Here is a 21,106-nt window from a genome sequence, read left to right on the forward strand (position 1 = left end):
ATTGTACCCTAAGTACCCATCCAAAAAACAGAAGTGTGACCTCCCTGCCAATCTGTCTAACATCTGATCAATGAAGGAAAGTGGGAAGTGGTCTTTCTGGGTGGCTAGATTTAACTTTCTGTAATCCATGCAAATTCTCCAGCCCGTGACGGTTCTCGTAGAGATCAGTTCATTGTTATCATTTTTAACTACCGTCATGCTACCCGTTTTAGGTACACATTGAACCGGGCTAACCCAGCTGCTGTTAGAGATTGGGAAAATGATTCCCGCATCTAACCTCTTTATCACTTCTTTCTTCACCACTTCCTTATATTGGGGTTCAGCCTTCTTTGGTGTTCCCTGGAAGGTTTGTATCCCTCTTCCAGCAGAATTTTGTGCATACAGTAGGCGGGGCTGATCCCCTTTATATCTGCCATGGTCCACCCAATGGTAGTCTTACATTCCTTAAGTACCTGCAAGAGTTGTTGTGCCTGCACATCTAACAAACTAGATGAGATAATAACAGGTAATGTTGAGTCAGGTTCAAGGAACTCATACCTGAGTTGGGCTGGCAGTGGCTTTAACTCCAGCTTTGGTGGTTCTTCGATGGATGGCTTGGCCGGAGGAGTTTCTCTATTTTCTAAGTGCAAAGGCTCAAATTCAAGAGTTTTATCCCAGAACCCTCTACCCTTTAATGCCAACACCCATTCTACCAGTTCTTCTCCATTCACCTCATCCAAATTCATCAAACATGCAACAAAGGGGTCCTCAATAGTCAGCATCTCATCATCAGTCTCTACAATTACATCCACGACATCAATAAGAGAGCAATTGGCAAATTCGCTTGGTCGCCTAATAGATTTCTGCACATTGAATGTTATTTCTTCGTCGTTCAATCTCATCTTTAGCTCCCCAGTCTCACAATCAATGAGAGCTCTTCTAGTGGCCAGGAACGGCCTTCCCAAAATTATGGGAATCTCTTCATCCACTTTACAGTCTAAGATCACAAAATCTGCAGGGAACACAAATTTCCCTACCTGAATCAACACATCATCCAGGATACCAGAGGGTCGTTTTACAGTCCTGTCAGCCAGCTGCAACAACATAGAGGTGGGTCTAGCTCTTCCAATCCCCAGCATCTTATAAATCGTTGGGGCATAAGATTAATGTTGGCCCCTAGATCACATAGTGCCTTAGAAAAAACAAAATTACCAATAGTGCATGGAATTGTAAAGCTCCCTGGGTCAGATAGCTTTTCCGCAATTGGTCTAGTCACCGCTACACTACAGGTCTGAGTAAGAGTAACTATGGCCAAGTCTTGGAAATCAAATTTTCAGGACATCAAGTCCTTCATCATTTTTGCATACCCAGGCATCTCCTTCAAAGCATCAATCAATGGTATATTTACCTAGATTTGCTTCAGCATCTCAAAGAACTTCTTGTATTGCGCCTCCTTTTGGTACTTAGCCAGCCTCTAAGGGAAGGGTGCAGGAGGTCTCTTCTTCCCAATCATTTGGGATTGATCTTTATCAGCTGCCACATCAACTACTGGTTCCTGGACTGTCTCAGCTTCTTTCTCGGTCTCAATCTGAATGTTATTTTCTTCCTGGGTAGGCTGGACTGTCACCTTTGTCAGTTTCGTTGACTCATCCAGCTCAATGGGCACTGGTATGAGTGTCTCAGCCTGTTTTCTTTCTCGAGACCTCTCTTGATCTACATCCAAATCTCTGCCATTACATAGACTTACCGCCATCAGCTGCTTCGGGCCTTGATCTTTTGGATTTATCTGGGAGTCTGCAGGTAGTGTCCTATGAGGACGATTGTTCAGAGACATTGAAATTTAACCCATCTGCACTTCAATATTCTTGATCGCTGAATCATGTGTATCTACTCTCTCACTAATTTTTGCATTAGACCCAATAATCGGCTGCATCATTGCCTCAAGTCTAGCAAACTCATCTTCCTGCCTTCCCACATGCTGCTGCTGAGAAGGGTGATACCCCTACTACTGATTCTGATTATTATATCTCTATGGCCTTAGGTAAGGTGCCATATTGTTAGGAGGTCTCATACCTCCCATGTTCACATTGTTGAACTGTGGCTGGGCTGGCCTATACTGCTGATTCTATTGGCCCCAATTTTGACCACCCTATCTCTAGCCTCCATAATTAGACATATAGTTCATGTCTTCAGAGTAGTGATGATGATCAAGTTCTGCATTCCACTGGTTACCAATTGGCTGATTGATGCAAGATGTGCACAAACCCCCATTGGTAGTATCTACGATGTGTACCTTCTACTTCTGCCCTGACTCTTCCACCTTTTTGGTGAGTATACTCATCTGTGTCAATAAGGTGGCCATATTTTCAGCCATAGAGTTGGATAGATCGAAATGCACTAAGTGCACCACTGGAGTGATAGGTGCATTCCTAGATGTCCATCCTGAATTCTGTGCCATCTTGTGAAGCAAACTCTGGCCATCTCTCCATGTTTTGCTCAAAAATGCCCCACCAGCTGAAGCATCAACAATGTTCTTCACGCTATCTAACAATCCCATGTAAAACCGCTTTCCCAACATTAGATTTGGAATACCATGGTGTGGACATATGACCAGCATCCCTTTAAAACACTCTCATATCTCATGCAGTGTCTCCATTGATCTCTGTTTAAAACTCAAAATTTTATAAATTTGTTAAGCAGTTTTGTTGGGTGGGTGGGACTTGTTATGGAATTGGTTGACTAACTCTTCCCATGTTGTTATAGAATTTATGGGGAGTGAGTTTAGCCAGGTCTGGGCAGCTCCTGTCACTGAGAATGGAAACAATAACAGCTTGATTGCTTTCGGAGTTACATTGGGCTGCCTTTGGGTTTTGCAGATAGACAGGAAATTCTTCAAGTGCTGCTGAGGATATTCGACTTGTGACCCCGAAAATAGTCCCTTGTTCTGCAACAAGTACAACATGTTATTCGTGATTTGGAATGATTCAGCCTGTATCTGTGGGACTACAATCTCTGTGGCCAGATTTTCAGCTTTGGGTTGTGCCCAATAATAGAGAGCAGCCTCTGGCACAAGAGGTGCCACTGGCGCTATTGGTACAGCTGGGTCTTCCTCGTGATCTGCCATTTCTGTTTCGAACTATTCAGTTGGTTATTGTTGTTTGTTTTTCCGGTTGGCCCGATTCAAGGTCTTGAAAACTTTCTCCGGATCTGATAATGCTTCAAATACTTCACCAATTCTCGATGAGTTTCTAGGTATGCACCTGTACAACCAAGTCAACAAATGTTAAAATTTCAATGTAAAAATTGGGTATAGAGAACACTGACTATACTAAGAATTTTTGTACTTCTTTCAATTGTAACTGATAACACCGTTAAATCCCCAGCAACGACGCCAAAACTTGATCTCGCCCAACTATGCCTTATAAGAAGGACATGCTGACGTTGTAAATATAATCTGAGTATTTAGCCTAGAGTCGAACCCAAAAGGAATTAACTTATCAATTACTTTCGTTAAACGTACTAAGCTCTACGGAATCAACTTCCCAAACATTGTCAATAACAATTGATGGTATCTCTACTAACTAAGAATGAATGTAATTAAACGGCTTAAAACTAACTATGATCTAGTTGTAAACAATTAGGAGAAGGTTCTAAGGCTATGATTTCCCCTATTGATGGAATCCCTCCCGGTTATGCTTCACATAGAATCACCAAATCATCTCTATCAATCATGAGCACTCCTCTTACCATAAATCTCTCCCGAGTAATTACAATAATTTACTAGATGCACTCTTTCGAGATACGCTAGCTGGCTTTGTTTATTACAGCTCACTTTAGGTTGCACCCAAGGCTTCGTTATCCCTAATCCCGCCTTTAAACCCGCAGTTATAGATCTCTCTTATACTTTGGGAGTGGTGTTGTTAAACAATTACCTAAATATGCACTCTCTCCCGAGTTATGCACACTAAATAGGCACAACTAATTGAGGATCCTGTCAATTAACTACAACAAACACGTAGTTGATCAAATAGAGATTAAACTGGCAAACTATATTAATATAATCAAGAAGTTCATCCTTCAATAGGTTCTATCAAAACCCTAGACTAAGGAATTAGCTACTCATGACATAACAAGATGAAACTACTAAATTAATCATAATGGGTAATTGCAAGAAAATAAAAGATATAGAAAAACTCTAATGTTTGGTTGATCTTCTTACACTTGTTCTTGCCTCCAAAAGTAATCTAATATAAGCTTAAAACAATCTTGGGTGAGTTTCTACAACTTATAAGGGTTTGACAAAAGTTTTCCCATATTTACACTTTGGTCCCCAAATTTTCCTGACGCGTGAATAGTGCACCGCGGTCGCAGCAGGACCGCGGTCGACCACGGTGGGAGCTGACCATTCAGCCTTGCATTTTAATCCGCCACGGTTGCACCGCAGTTCCACTGCGGTCGCAGTGGAATTTTCTTAGACCATTTTCTCGCTTCTTTGTGCTCGGGTACTTATCGAATGGGCGTTTTCTTCACATTATTACCTCCAAAACACTCCGTGGTGCTTCCTCACTTAGAATATTCCCTGCGAACAAAAGAACACTATTTAGAGCATTTTGTTGGCAATTTACCTATAAAACAACAACAAAGCATGGTAATATTGAGGTGTAAACATCATCTATATAGCCTAATATCATTCAGCCTCGCGTATTCTTTCTTTAGGAAAAGATCGCAAATGTGTGCCCACGATTGTTTGTCCGAAATTATTATAAAAATTGCACAGGGCACCCTATTTGGTCGCCCCCATTTAACCTGTACCCATTTTTTTAAAAACATTTAATTTGTACCTACTTTTTAAATAACTTCAGCCCCCCTTTCTCCTCCTCCTTCTCCTCTTTCATTTTCTTCTTCTTCTTCTTCTTCTTCTTCTTCTTCGATTTTCTATCTAGTCTACTAGTCTAATACCCTAGAGAAAAGATGATCTGCTGGTGCAATATATATTCTTTTTGCTAAAAGGTGCAATAGGTTGACTTTGCTTACAAAATCTCATGCTTAAATGATTTCCATGTGACATTGTGTGACTACTACAGTTTGTGAAGGCGAGATATTGCACCAGAAGCTTGTTTTCTATCTAGCTTTTACTCCTGGATGATGGACTTCAGGTTTGTATATTATGTCATCGTTCCATTGAAAAGAAAAGGAACTGACAACTGGGCCATAACAATTACAGTAAAAGAATTCAGGTAAAAATTATATGAAAAGAGTGTCATTTGGGATAGTAAACATACAATGAACTAAATAACTTCAGCTCTATAGCTGAAGTTTCCCAGTTACAAATACAAAAACTTCAGCTCTAGAGCTGAAGTTTCCCAGTTACAAAAGAAAAACTTCAGCTCTAGAGCTGAAGTTCCCCAGTTATAAAATAAAAACTTCAGCTCTAGAACTGAAGTTCGCCAGTTACAAAACAAAAACTTCAACTCTAGAGCTAAACTTCAGGCTCGGCTACTAAAATGCTGAAGTTTTGCGTGATTGCCTTTGCTACTTCAGCCCCGTATGCTGAAGTTATGCGAAAAAGCGGGTACGCATGCAATTTTGTTTTGCAAAGCGGGCACAAGTTAAAACGTGACACAAAAAGCAGGTATAGATGCAAATCCCCCGAAATTATTCACTATTTCCTGGTTAGTTTGCAATCATTACAAGAACCTTTATACTTTTCTTTTATAACCACTCTCAGCATTGTGACTGTGCCTTATCTAAATAATTAATAAAATTTTAAAAGTAATATAAATTTTAGAAGACCTCGATCATCCACCAATATATTAAAAAATCATCAATTAATTATTCCTCTCAAAGAAGCAAAACAAATCTAAGCATATTGCTACCAATAGATCCTATCATAAGTTTACAACAAATTACATGCCCAAAGGAGCAAACCAGATCTAACACTGACGTAGTCTTCAAAGAGAAACCTCTATCTTAGGAATATTTCCTAAAAAACTATGTGCATATTTTACTCCAAGAAAAATTATTTTCTTCTGTTCTATTTTGTTCTATTTTTCATGTTGAAATATATTGTTATTTACCTGGTTTTAATTTTTTTTTAAAATAGAATAACCAAAATACTGAATTATACATATGTAAATTTATAGGAGTTTCATTTTTTTCCTCTGTATTTCGTTATTTTAAAATTTAATTGCAATAACTTAGTTGGATTTAATTTAAAAAAAACGGAAAATAAACAAAGTATTGAATTGATTTTTTTTTTGGTTAAACTGAAAACTTTTATTTAACCAAGTGTAAATATGTATATCCACCCGCTCATTGGACTCTAGAGACGTGTCTTACAAAAATAACCTTTCTTTGTATCACTTAAGTTCCACATCTGGAACTTAAACTATATACTAACATGGATAACTATTTATCCTATCTAGAACAACTCTCCATTTACAATAACTATCTCTTTTAATATGCAAATGTAATGCAATTTCTCTAACTCTATCCCTATTATCTCTTCTTGTCTGTTGAAATATTCTAAGGCTCCTTTCCATCCATGTATGGTATACTGTTGCCACAAAAGCACTTCTTAGTATCTGCCACTGTGTGTTCCTGCTTTTTGTTTTTGTAGCCAGCCATTCAATCTCTTCACTCCATCTGCCTATTTGTCGATCAATGCCAAACAGACTTAGAAGCTTCTGCCATATGACCCTCGAGTATGAGCATTCAAAGAACAAGTGTGCATGAGTTTCCTCTTCATCATTTGTACAAAGAACACATTTTGTAGGCACTGTTATCCCCTATCTGATCAGTCTATCCACAGTTGCTAATCTCTGATGCATTTCCATCCACAAAATGAATTGATGCCTAGGTAGCATACCTTGTGTCAAGTATAATGTCTTCCAGGTAACTTTTGGGTGCTGTGGTATGAACGAATTAAATGCTTTGCTGATGGTATATTTCCTCTGTACAACATATAGCTTCAGTTCTTGCAGTCCAGCAGTTAGCTATTTTCTTGCCTCAAAGATCTTCCTTACCAACCAGCTAGCCTATTTAGGGGCCTCCATGTTCTCTAACTCCTTCTTCTTTATATAGTGATTGTGTATCCACATAACCCAGAGTCTGTCTTTCTTTTGTGTTATTGCCCATAACAATTTGCTTATTGCTGCTTTATTCCATATGGAGAAGTTGATAATATTTAGCCCTCTTGCTACTTTTGGCTTACAAATTGTATCCCATGCAATAGGAGCTTTCTTCCCTTTAGTGCATCTGTTTACCTCGAAAATGGTAATTACAATTAGATTTGATTTTGTGGTTCTAAAAATACGTAATTTATTTTTATGCTAGTTGTTAGGCAGTAGATGCTAAGTATGAGACTAGAAAATAAGGTAAGAGCATGAAAATAGAACGCTATGCAAATTGAGTAATCGAGGATCGGGGCCTCAAGCTGGCCTATACTGGGCCTCGAGGTTAAGCTAATGAGCTCGATTGGAGATGGACGATGAAGGAGTAACAATTCTAAGAGCTTTAATAAGGGCTCTTTATGATCAATGATGAGTAATAAATGAAGAACAATAAATGAAACACAATAAATGTAAGTAATAAATCTGAGGAAAGACAATAGATAGTGTTTTTGTTCTTATATTCAGTATCATGTGTGCAAAAAATAACAAGGGTCCCCTTTATATAGCAGGGGGAATTCCAACATAGTACATATGCATTTATTACAAAGATAAATGGCTGGTACATCTATTTAATGCTTCGGTATGGGCTTGTACTATTCTTATAGACTTGATCAACTCTAAACACTTGCCTTGGGAATCTCTCACTCATTCATCATAGCCGCCGATTTGCTCTACCCCGAGGTCGAGCATAGGGAACCCTCGGGGTCGGGTCTCGAACTATGCCTCGGGCCTCCTGAAGATGGGCTATGGGATGTCATAATGACCATAAAATCGGGCTCTCTAATTTTAGCTGTATACAGATAGTCCCCGCATTTCTTAGAGTAAAATGATAAGAAATGATTTTGACACCGATCTCCTCGAGCATCTCATGATGGCATCATGCTTATGATGTAAGCTTTCGTGATAACTAAAATATCCCCACGGTTCATCTTTCTAGAAGCATTCAATGTGCCAGCGGTTTATTTTCCCAAAAGCGATAATATCATTGCCGATTTGTTTCCCCAAAAACATTGATTGCGCATGTTGATACATTTCTTAAAGGCATTGATTGCACCGTCGATTACGGTACTGCCTTTATATAAATGGAAGGTTACTTGAACTAAAATTTCACCTAACCATTCTTTAACCGCCTTTAACCTTTTTCTTCTCTTCATCCTCTTCCAAACTCTAACTTCCATGGTTCAAGCCTGTGACCGTAAGGTCACACGACAACAGTTTTGCCAGTTATGCATGGCTTTTTTTCAAAGCTTTTCGCCACTGAGTGGGATCGTACTGGTTTGTTGTTGTTGTTGTTGTTGTTTGTCCGAAATAATGAGAGGGGGGCTTCGAATCATCCCCGTGTTAGTGGATATGTGGACCATAAACTGCTGCTCATCTCCCTTAACTTCAACCTGGTGTGGCGCTACACTCCTTTTGCTTTCCATGGAGTAAGGTGGTGCCATATACTAACTTTTGCATCCCACACCGGTGCAATGTCTCAAGAAGTGGCTTCACAATAGTAGTGCTGGCGAGACCCATACTCGCCAAATTTTTCACCAAGCCACAACTTTCCCTGCCTGTTAAAAGCTTTTGCTCTTTGATAGGATACAACCTCTTCCTCATCTTTTTTTGCTTCGGAGGATATTCTCGAAGACGTCGTTTGGAAGATCAAAATAGGGTCTCCAAGGAAACGGTTCTCGCAGATGTCACTCCCGAGGTTGTACCTCCGAAAGTAGATTAGGCTTTTAGACTGTTGTTTTCTGCTTCTTTGTTTCTATAATCATCTTCTATCAATATAAAAGCTTCTTTGATTTGTCTTTGGCTTGTGCTTAATTTTTATTTTGCATTTGATTAGCCCAAACACTGGAATCGGATATCGTAATTCCTCTGGTTCTCAATTAGTTAATATGATATTTCTTGAGATTCTTCGTCACCCCTCGGACTAAGTTTGGATTGATCTGGTACATGCTCATGCCACTGAGACTTCCGAGTTCGAGTCGAGTGAGAGCAGGGTCCCGATTTTCTTTGAAATGGGGGTTATCCCTTTTAGTCCTTGTCGCTAATCCTCGATCGGGAGTTTTCTCGATCATCTGAAAATAAAGATAGCCCTTAGACTTTCACAAACAGTCCCCGAGTGAGAGTTTGCTTGAACTCGGGCGGCCTCGAAAACTTGACTTGAACTTAACATGAAGATAGACCTAAGGTGTTATAGATGGCCCCTGAGCTAAAGTAATCGAGAGAGAATTTAAATTGATCTGAAGGCAAAGATAGCCCTGAGGCTTTATTAATAATTCTCGAGCGAGAACTGGCTCGGGCTCAGGTAGCCTAAGGGCCAAAGAATGGGGTGAATGACCCGTAGTTCTAACAGTAGAGATCCTCGAGATAGGGTACTATACCGAGGCTAGGTTTATATGGATAGCTCCTTGGAGCTCATAATTATAGTAATAGACAGCCCTCGAGACCGGGCACCATCTCGAGGCTAGATTGGTATATATGGCTCCTTAGAGCCCATCGTTGTGGCAGTAGAGATCCTCGAGATCGGGCACCATCTCGAGGCTAGATTGACATGGGAATATTTGATCTCTTGAATGTTGTACGGTAATGTCACTCGTATGACACGACCATGAAGCGACCAGGATGGTCCCACCGGTATACTTCCCTAAAAGTGATAATGGCCTAGTTAGAACTAATTGGCCTTCAGAGTAGGCAGACAGTCGCCGCTTGCTCTATATATGAGTTTGCTCTCCCCTTATTTGAGGGTTCCGCTACTTTGAGCAGCTATCCTTTTCAGAAAGCTCTCCTTCCTTGCGTTAGCTTTTTCATCATTTTAATTCAAAGTTTTTTCTTGAGTCGTCATTTCCCTTCTCTTGTTTTACCATAGCTATGTCTGTTACGCCTAAATCCGTTCACCAAGAAGAGGAGGGTTCCGCCTCTACTTCCAGCTCAGTCAGTGGTACACCGGTTACGTCTGGCGAGCCAACCTCGAGATGCTTTATCTCGAGGAGGGACCTTTCGTTAGAGAGACCTCCCAATGTTGAGGGCCATTGGGATCATGCATCGAGGTTCACTTCATCAATAGGAGAGGGACACCTTGATGCAGTTAGAAGAGCCTGCTGATAGGGAGAAAAGGTGGTGCTGCAGGTACATTCCCTGGAAGAGAACATCACAGCTCATATAGAGGGTTTTTGAACATATACACGTACCCCTTCACATTTGGCCCTCTCGATAAAGTCGTGCTTGACTTCTATCGAAGATATCGGGCTACCCTGGCACAGGTTCACTCGTCGTTCTGGAGGATAGTTTTGATGATGAGGTTCTTTGTGGAGGAAGCCGGGCTTGAGTTCATCCTTAGCCATCTTATCAGATTATATTGGCCCTTTCATTGCCAAGGCCTGATAGCTTTACGATGCAGATCCACCAGGCCCTTTGTTGCCGACGATGAAAAAAATGGGGACCGAGGGTGGATGAATCGATTTGTCCGAGTGCGCACTGTCGATATCATCCCTGTGGAGTTCCTTCCATTTTCTGAGTAATGAAATTTCACACGTAAGTGGTACACTTGCGTTTTTATCATTTTGTTCATGGTGGAGGCCGACTCTGTAAAGATGTTTTCCTTTTCCTTTGTACAACGATCCCCTAGATGCCATACGAGGTCCCCAACCTGGGGGATTGGGCTTGGAACCTAGCAGCTCGCTCGACCTACGATGAGCGCAAGTGGATAGACCTATCGAAGGGTAGATGGGAGGCAAAACACCACGGTATATGTCGCTTAGTTTATTTTCTTTGAAAGGTACTTTCTTTTATGTGTGTTAATTCTGTCACCGCAGGTATTGGAGAATTTATTGAGGTGAGACCGTGCTCCCTTGGAGAGGAGGAAGGGTCGTCAGCTTCGGGGCCGAGTAATAACAATAAACGGAAGGAATACTCAAAGGGAGAAGGTGGTCACAACGAGGTGAGCCCTGCCCGGAGGCTCAAAGAAGATATATCAGTCGGGGCTGCAGCACCCGAGGCTCCTAGCCTTGGGAAAATGGTTCTTTCTTTGCTGCCTACTTCTTATCCCATCGAAGGTACATCGAGGGATAAATATTTTCTGCTGCCATATTCTTCTCCCGTCGAAGGTACTTCGAGGGAAGTTCGAGGCCAGAGGCTGCCTAAATCAAGCGGGGTATCGAGTGATCATATCCCCATCGAGATAGATTCGACTGGGGTCAATGAGACCAGGCCAGTAGATGTAAACTCAACTTTTATGGAGGCTCAGCAGCTCTATTTTGCGGTGAGTTTGAATTTGTTGGTTTTCCAGTTTTGCATTTTTATTTTCTTACTGAGCTTCTTTTTTCATAAGCCTTTGATAAACTTAAGTCTAAGCTGCTCCGTAGTGAAGCCAGGTTGCGAAAAGCTTTGGACGGGGAGAAATCCCTCAGGCTTCTTTGTGATAAAAGGGCAAAGGAGTTAGTCTATCTTCGATACAAGGCGAGTCAAAGCCGAAACTACGAAGGCTACCTCAAGAGACATGTAACCTTTGTTTTGAGGGGATGCATGTTTCTTCTTCTACCCTCAGAGGTTAATAATTTGATACTTCAGTTGCAAAGAAAGACGGAGGACTTGGAACATCTTTGGGGCGAAGTCGGTCAGGCCAGGCATAAGTGTGATGAGCTAAAGGCTCAGATAGATGTCCTAGTTGTGGCCAAGAAGAATGTTTTGGCGAAGGCTTCTCCCCTCGAAGTGCGACTCCAGAATGCTCGTGAAAATAGCTTGGTCCAGACAAGCAGGATTGCAAGTCTCGAGTCTAACCTTTTGAAGATGAAGGCCGAGGTCGTGGATGCATGGGCTGATGTTGAAGCAATTCGAGCTAAGGCTGACGAGAAAGTGGCCATTTATTTAAAAGATGCTACCGATGCTTGGGCTGAGTTGAGAGGGGCTTCCAATTGGGAGATCCAAAGAAATGAGTATGCTCGGTGCAAGTCTCGGAGGGAAACCCTCGAGGAAATCCATTTTAGGGGCTTCGATCTGTCGAAAGAGATTGAGCAGGCCAAGGCGGATGAATACAATGCTAAGTTCCTCATATCTGATGACGAAGATAATAAGGGAGAGGCTGTCAGGGCCGCAGTCCCAAGGAGAAAGTAGAATAGGCCATTCTTTTTTGATTCTGTGTATAGGGCTCTTAGAGAGCATTGCAAATGTAGCCTTGCATTATTTCATATATATATATATAAAGAAACCTTTCGGTTTTCTCCTTCCATGAATTTTCATTTGATTGTATACGTCTTTATTTGCCTTGATCTCTGATGTTTGTCAATGATTAGCTAGATGAATTGACCTTCGAGGTAAAGAAAACCATTAGGTTTACAAATCAACCCTGAGGTTTGTTAGGCTGACCCGTAGGCTTTTATGCAGTTGCCATTAGGCATTTTTTAGTCAACCATTTCGGGCTCGATTCTCGAGTCGGGTTTCGACTTCGAGCTCATCGACCCTTAGGTTTTTGAATTTTAAGTTGGCTCTTAGGATCTTACGTGTTGGATCGGTACGTCTTTTAATATGGGCAGGTGATAGTGGCTCTTATGCATTGGGTCGGTACGACCTTTTGATTTAAGCTGGCAACAGTGGCTCTTATGCATTGGGTTAGTACAAACCTTAATTTAAGCTGGCGATAGTGGCTCTTACGTCTTGGGTCGGTACGAACTTTAATTTAAGCTGGCGACAATGGCTTTTACGCGTTGGCTCGGTATGACCTTTTGATTTAAGCCGAAGGTAGTGGCTCTTATGCATTGGGTCGGTACGACCTTTTGATTTAAGCTGGCGACAGTGGCTCTTACGTATTGGGTCGATACAACCCTTAATTTAAGCTGGCGACAGTGGCTCTTACGCCTTAGGTCGGTATAACCTTTAATTTAAGCTGGCGATAGTGGCTCTTACGCGTTGGGTCGGTACAATTTTTTGATTTAAGCTGGTGGCAGTGGCTCTTACACATAAGGCCGTTACGACCTTTAGTATAGGCTTTATTTTTCCCTCACTGAAGTTTTTGTATTTGTCCGACTCTTCGATGGTTCGGTAAGAACCTTGATTGTGAGCCGTTATGTGACGATAGATGAGCACCTGGGGAGGTTTTGCTCAATGGCTAAATTTCTTCGAAGCCTTTTTGTTGTTTGGAGCTGATATGATCGAAGCTCTTTTGCTTATGCCGAGGGTAGCCTGGTTAACCGGTTCTTTTTGAAGTATTTAGAAGTAATTGAAGGCCTGTAATAATATGGCGACGGTCGGGCATCCCCGAGTCGCGTTAGTTTGGTCAGAGCCTTGTGACCAGAGTCATTGTGTTTGGTCATAGCCTTTTTAGTCCCCGAGTGAAGTAGCCTCGGCGTCTATATCGAAGGTATGCCTTTTAGGGGCCTTACAAGTTCGAATATATAGCCTTGACTTTAAAATCGGGATTATGCCTTTTGTAAGGTCTTATAAATTTGAGCATGCCTTGCTTGAAGTCTTACAAATAAGTTACTTGGTACAAGTATAATTCATGCTTGGCTTGAGGTCTTACAGATTTGGGCATGCCCGGAGGTCTTACGGCGTTAAAGATGCCTCATGGAGGACTTACATTGCTGATAATGCCTCATGGAGGTCTTATATTGTTGATAATTCCTTATGGAGGGTTTTTCATCTCGAGGTTGCTCGTTTGGGTCTTATGGCCTCGAGTTTTTGATAACTGGGGCAAAAGTCCCCGAGACATCAAGAGTTTTTGGCTCTGAAGCCGTTCTTTATAAGCTTGACGTCGCCTTATTTGATGATTTTACGAGCTTGAAGTTTCTGGCCCAGAGGTCTTATGGCTTCGAACTTTGATGTCAGTCCCCGAGAGTTCAAGGAAGTTCTGGCCCTGGGGCCGTTGCTTGTAAAAATAGCAATCTTCGCTCAGAGCGCAAAGCGTTCTGATGGTAAAAGTCAAAACGTATTCCTTGATTACTTGGCACAAGTATTACATAGTTTTCGCCATTGAGGGTCCGATTGTTCTATGCGGACACAGTTCTTTCGACCGTTTGGCCCGATACATCATTTTTCTATTGAGACCCTCTTCGCCTTGTCTTGATTCTCTGAGGAGATGACCTCCCGGGGAGATGCCCCCAGTATACGAGGTTGATTAAAGAGAAGCCTCGAATAGTTGTTGAGTTCTCCTTAGGTAGCATATAGATGTTGCCTCGTTAAAAACCTTGCCAATAAAACCCTTCTTGGGATAAAATCTGATCGAAGGAAAAGAGTGGAACGCATGCTTTAAAACCTAAGGTCTTCAAGTCGGAAGGTGCTTCGATTCTTCTCAACCGGACGCCTGCGCAAAGGTTAGTATAAAATGTAAATGAAAAGGGAGACGGTTATACCTTAGCTGTAATGGCGCTCGAGCCTCGATATGTTTCAACCATTCTCTTCGGGGACATGGTACGATCCTTAGCTTATTTACTTGGGTGCGGCCAAGCGTGTAGCTTGTAATTGCTACATCGTTGTTTTCTTATCATTTGGCTCATTCAATGCTGAAGGTGTCGATGTCGATGCCACGTGAACATCTCTCTTGCTGCATGATGTTCCCCGTATACCATTTTTATTCCATCCTTTGTTGGAAATTTCATCATTTGATGAAGGGTTGATGATACTGCTCTCATACAGTGTATCCATGGCCTTCCGAGCAAGGCATTGTATCTCATGTCTCCTTCGATGACATAAAACTTGGCATTTTGGGTTATTCTGGCCACGTTGACCGGGAGGGTGATTTACCCTTTAGTTGTCTCACTCGCCATGTTCAATCCATTGAGGACTCGAGAGGCGGGCACGATTTAGTCGAGCAGTCTGAGCTGCTCCACCACCCTCGACCTGATAATGTTGGCCGAGCTACCTGGATCCACAAGTACACGTTTAATTTAAAATGTATTCACAAAAAAATAAATTACCAATGCGTCGTTATGAGGCTGAGATAGGGTCTTGATGTACTGGTCGCTGAATGTGAGAGCGTCCTCGGGTATGTAACCTCGAGTTCGCTTTTCCCTGGTGATAGATATTTTTATTCTTTTGATAGTGGATTCCTGTGGGATGTCGACTCCCCCAACAATTATGTGGATGACATGTTGTGGCTCTTCTGTTTCATTTTTCCTGTTCGTCTCTCTTTCCCGAAATTGATTTTTTGCTCGGTCGCTGAGGAACTCTCGGAGGTTCCCTTTGCTAAGTAGTCGGGCTACTTCTTCTCGGAGCTATCTGCAATCTTCGGTCCTATGACCGTGTCTGCCATGGAATTCGCACACCAGGTTAGGGTTCCTCTGTGACGGATCTGATTATACAGGCCTTGGCCACCTGGTGTCTCTGATTTTGCCGATGACAAATACAATATCTGAAATGCCGACGTTGAAATTGTACTCAGATAACCGGGGTTCCTCCATCGGCCCTGTGTATCTATCGAACCCGGCTCTAATTACGAGTCCCCGAGGGTTCTGACCTCGGTCTGCCCTTTGGTCATTTCGGGGTATGTTATGCCTTGGGGCATTTCTTCGATCTTCGGTGTATGGTTGGTATCTTTCCTTGTTTGGTTTTGGCTCCTTTGCCAGGAGCCTGCTAGGATATACTAAGCCCGAGGGGGTTCCCAGTTGGTCCCTCAACCCTAATTTTTGATAGATATCGGTTGTGGACATCCGACCAAGTCACAGCGGGACATTCAACCAAGTTCTACTTCAGCTGCTTCGAAGCCACCGAGCTTCATTGGTTCAAACCTTGGGTGAAGGCCTGCACTGCCCAGTCATCGGGGACTGGTGGTAATTCTATTTGCTCTATTTGAAAGTGAGATACAAACTCCCGCAACATCTCGTTTTCTCTTTGTTTGATTTTGAAGATGTCGGACTTCCTTGTAGCAACTTTTATGGCATCGGCATGTGCCTTTATAAAAGAATCCGCCAACATGGCGAATGAATCTATAAAAATTGGGGATGGTTGTGATACCACATCATGGCCCCCCTTTGAAAGCGTTTCCCTGAATTTCTTCAATAGGACGGATTCAATTTCATCGTCTTTCAGGTCATTTCCCTTTACGGCATAAGTGTAAACAGTGATGTGCTCGTTAGGGTCTGAGGTCCCATTGTACTTCGGGAGATCAGGCATTCTGAATTTCTTTGGGATGTGTTTCGGAGCCACACTCGACGGGAATGGTTTTTGTACGAATTTCTTTGAATCAACACCCTTCAGGATCGGGGGTGTGCTCGGGATTTGGTAGACCCTTGAATTGTAGGTCTCCACCTTTTTGTCATTAGCTTATATCATCTTTTCGCCCGATTCAATCCTATTTGTGAGGTCCTCGAGCATCTTCATAATAATGGGGTCGGCTGCTGACTCGTTGTTGCTTAATCTTTCCGGTATCTGCTCGGCTCAGGGAGCCATTTCTAGTGCTGCTGTTCTTGGAGGTTTTTGGTGGCTTTGCAGTTGAGCAATCGCCAACTGTTGTGCCTGTAACATCTCAAAAATAACGTGAAGGCTAACCTCTTGTTCCCCTCGCGTTGGGATTTCCTGAGCTTCTTGTTGGTTTTCTTGGCGTATACTCCTGCTAGTGTGGGAGCTTACATAGATATGTTAGGCATTGCGTGAGACCACATCCACGAGATTTGGTTTTGGTGCATCCTCTGGGTTTCGTGTGGCACACCAATACCTGGAACAGCTACACCATTCTCTCTATGGTCCTCAGGACCATTATTTTCATGTGCATTCACTGAGTTAGACATTTTGACCTAAAATCAAAGATTCTTGGACAAGAAAAAGTGTGAAGAATAACTTGAATTATCTAGTAAACCAGCACAAAAACAATCACTATTATTTTAGCACCACGGTGGGCGTCAAACTGTTTACCTCAAAAATGATAATTACAATTAGATTTGATTTTGTGGTTCTAAAAATACGTAATTTATTTTTATGCTAGTTGTTAGGTAGTAGATGCTAAGTATGAGACTAGAAAATAAGGTAAGAGCTTGAAAATAGAACGCTATGCAAACCGAGTAATCGAGGATCGGGGCCTCAAGCTAGCCTATACTGGCCTCGGGGTTAAGCTAATGAGCTCGACTACAGATGGCCTATGAAGGACTAACAGTTCTAAGAGCTTTAATGAGGGCTCTTTATAATCAATGACGAGTAATAAATAAAGAACAATAAATGAAACGCAATAAATGTAAGTAATAAATCTAAGGAAAGACAATAGAGAGTGTTTTTGTTCTTGTATTCAGCATCATGTATGCAAAAAATAACAAGGGTCCCCTTTATATATGAGAGAGAATCCCAACATAGTACAGATGCATTTATTACAAAGATAAGTGGCTGGTACAACTATTTAATACCATGGTACGGGCTTATACTATTCTTATGGACTTGGTCAGCTCTAAACACTTGCCTTGGGAATCTCCCACTCGTTAATCATAGCCACCGATTTGCTCTGCCCCAAGGTCGAGCATAGGAAACCCTCGGGGTCGGGTCTCAAACTATGCCTCAGGCCTCCTGAAGACGGGCTATGGGATGTCATAATGATCATAAAATTGGGCTCTCCGATTTTATCCGTATACAACTTCCATGCCACAAAAAGTTCCTACATATCCCAGTCACCATATCATGTACTTTTTTTGGAATCAGAAAAACTTGTGCCCAATATGTTTGCATTTCAAACAACACACTCTTGATTAGTTGAACTCTCCCTACATAAGATAAGAATCTAGCAGTCCAACATTTAACCCTTCCAGCAATTTTATCTACCAATGACATACATTGACTAACAGTGAGCTTCTTTGAGGACAGTGGGACACCTAAGTATTTGAATGGAGATTCTCCAGTGGTGAACTGCAACTTCCCCAGGATTTCTTGCTTATATTGATTAGAGATGCCTGCCACATATAAAGCACTTTTCTCCATTTTAGCCTGCAAACCTGATACAATCAAGAATTTTTCAAACGGTTTCATCGTAAGTTCAATAGACACCTTATAAGCTCTACAACACATCAATAGGTCATCAGCAAAGCAGATATGTACCACTGCCAATTTAGCACACTTAGGGTGGTAATTAAAATTTAGATTTGATTTCAATTACTTCAAACATCTATTCAAGTACTCCATCACCAAAACAAAGAGATAAGGTGACATTGGGTCACCTTGTCTTACTCATTTTATCGCCTGAAACTTAGGTGTTAAACCTCCATTAATTAGTAGGGAATAAGAGACTATGCTTACACACTCCATGGTGAGTTTGACCATTTTATATGGGATACCAAGTTCCATCATAAGGTCCTTCAAGAAGTTCCAGTCAACTGAGTCATATGCCTTTCTGATGTCCACTTTAATTGTGCATCTTGGTGAAACTGCTTTCTGAGTGTACTCTTTGATCATTTCATGTGCTAGTATTACATTATCCAAGATGTTTCTTCCTTCTATAAATGCTGACTATGAAGGCCCCACCAGGTAATCCACAACTATCTTCAACCTAGCTGTAAGAAGCTTGGCAATAATTTTGTACATTGTAGAGCAACATGTAATAGGTCTGAATTCTTTGACATAGTTTGGATTTGCCATCTTAGGTATGAGTGTGACAGTGGTACAGTTGATCTCTCTTAGTAGCTTCCTTGTTTCAAAGAACTGCATTACTACCTGTATGACATCTTCATCAATTACTTGCCAGTATTCTTTGAAAATTTCAGCTGGATATCCATATATTTCTGGAGCTTTATCATTTGGTAATTCTTTCACCACCCTTGTAATCTCCTCTTTTGTTACAGGTACTAGTATTTGCTTCTGCTGTGCCAATGATAAGCAGGGGTCATCCCTGACTATGTTAATATCAATTCCAGGCATCACTGGGGCAGCCTCTCCTAATAACTTCTTAAAGAACTGTGTAAATTCCTGCTGAATCTATATGAGATCAGTCAATCTATCATTTTATTCTGTACAAATAGAGGTAACTCTATTTCTTGCATGTCTAGCCTTAAATTGAGAATGGAAGTATTTAGTATTAGAATCCCCATGCTTAATCCAGATAGCCCTTGACTTCTGTCTTAAGACCCTTTCATATACATCATTCCATTTCTCCATTAGTAACAGAATCTTCTTCTCTTGTTCTATTAGTTGTGGATTCAAATGATCATTATTCAACTTTTGTTGTATAAACTTTAGGTCCTCCTTCATTTGTTTAAGTTTCACCTCCACTGATGAAAATTTTCTCTGTATTCCCCTAGTATGCACCTCCAGTAGTTTCAGTTTCCTACAAATGGAGTACATATTAATTCTTAAGACGACTGGTCGGGTCGTCACACCACTGCTGCCTTATACTCCTCCTCTTGCAATAGGACATTCAGTAATCTATAGGGCTTCTTTACAAGCATTTTGTGAACTTCAGTGTTTAATAGGATAGGTGTGTGGTCAGAGCATTCAGGCACTAGGTATTGTGAGCATGTGATTTTACCAAAACCATTCTGCATTCCCAAACGCTCAGTCTATATAACTGTATATACTATCTTCAGCCCCTCTCTTAATACTCCATGAGAATTGCATCCCTTTCTTGTTTATCATACCTACTCCAATGGCAGTTATGCATTGCTTGAAATCAACCACTTCATTTTGGTGAACTAGTACCCCATTTATTCTGTCCTCTACTGACAAGACACTATTAAAATCTCCTATGATCAGCCAAGGACCTTTATTTAATGCATTGATAATCCTCAATTGATCCCAAAGAGGTTTTCTATCAGCTATAGTATGTCATCCATACACAATAGTTAAATAACTCTGAAATTCAGAGTTTCTATCCTGTATATGGCAGTGGATAAATTGTGATGATAGCTGCAACACAACTAGATTTACTACTGATCCTTTCCAGCCAAATTCTACCATTAGGAGCCTCAGAATAGTTATCAAGAAATTTCCAATCTCTACCTATCTTCTTCTGTATACTCCTTGCTCTCCCTTGTTTAACTCTAGTCTCCAAACATCCAACCAAATCGATTTTATTAGTTATTAGGAAATCTTTAAACTCCCTCTGTGTAAAGGACTTGTTTAGTCCTCTAATATTCCATGTGCCGAAAATCATATTAGTGGAATGGTTGTTGGAGTAGGCCCTTTCGTAAGTCCATGTACCTGGTTGTGTTCATTGCCTCCATCTCTATCAGGAGGCTCACTTTCCTGAATCCTTAATGTTGCATATTTGTTTCTTCTTGTCAGCTCCTCATAGTCTATTATTGGTTGATCTTTTGTACCTAATTTACCATGATAAACCATAGCCTGTTTGCCTCTACCTCCAATCTATATTTGAATCTCCTGTGTCTCCTCTTATGAATTCTTCTTCTCATTTGTTTCCTTATCAACAATAATTGATTCATTTTCTTCATTTATAGCAGCCTTAGTCTTCCTCACCCATTTCTGCTTTCTACCCTTATTCATCTGCATTTGGCCCTCTTTTGGTGATTTTCCAGTTTACATTTCCCATTAGAATGACCAAATTGGTAGCACTCTTGACATAGTTTTGTCTTCCATTCATATTCCACAATTTGCACCCTTATCTTACCATCAGGATGCTCTATATTCAGTTCATCTGGTAATGACTGTGTTATATCCATTTCTATCAACACACGAGCATAGGAAATTCTTTTACACTGTGTCATTAGTCTGTCAGTGCAAATAGGTTTTCCCAAACAACTCGCAATTCTTCCCAGATTTTCCTCTGCCCAGCATTGTATAGGTAGACCTGGGAATGTGACCCACAGTGGCATCACACGCTTAGGCTCTTTATCAAACTCGAAATCTAGCTCCCAATTCTTCAACACCATTGGTCTATTGTTGAAAGTATATGGTCCTTTTGCCATAATCTGCATTTTGTCCTCAATTGACTCAAATTTAAAAATGAAATAACCATCATCATGTAATAATACCGTAGTAGTAACTGAATTCCATACCCCATAAGCAAACTTCAACATCTCCTTAAAGGCTGGATTTCCTCCCAT

General features: G+C 41.2%; 1 protein-coding gene across 1 annotated transcript; it reads right to left on the reverse strand.

Annotated features, from left to right (window-relative positions):
• Positions 1 to 20,542: 20,542 nt before the first annotated feature.
• Positions 20,543 to 21,106, reverse strand: LOC142176171 (uncharacterized). Its single transcript, XM_075243256.1, has one exon. The coding sequence runs from the start codon at positions 21,104 to 21,106 to the stop codon at positions 20,543 to 20,545; it is 564 nt and encodes a 187-aa protein (XP_075099357.1).

Source organism: Nicotiana tabacum, chromosome 22 (genome assembly GCF_000715075.1).
Source record: "Nicotiana tabacum cultivar K326 chromosome 22, ASM71507v2, whole genome shotgun sequence".
Lineage (NCBI taxonomy): Eukaryota > Viridiplantae > Streptophyta > Magnoliopsida > Solanales > Solanaceae > Nicotiana > Nicotiana tabacum.

Excerpts from the sequence above, each read along its gene's own strand:
- LOC142176171 (XM_075243256.1), bottom strand. The coding sequence starts at position 21,106 with ATGGGAGGAAATCCAGCCTTTAAGGAGATGTTGAAGTTTGCTTATGGG.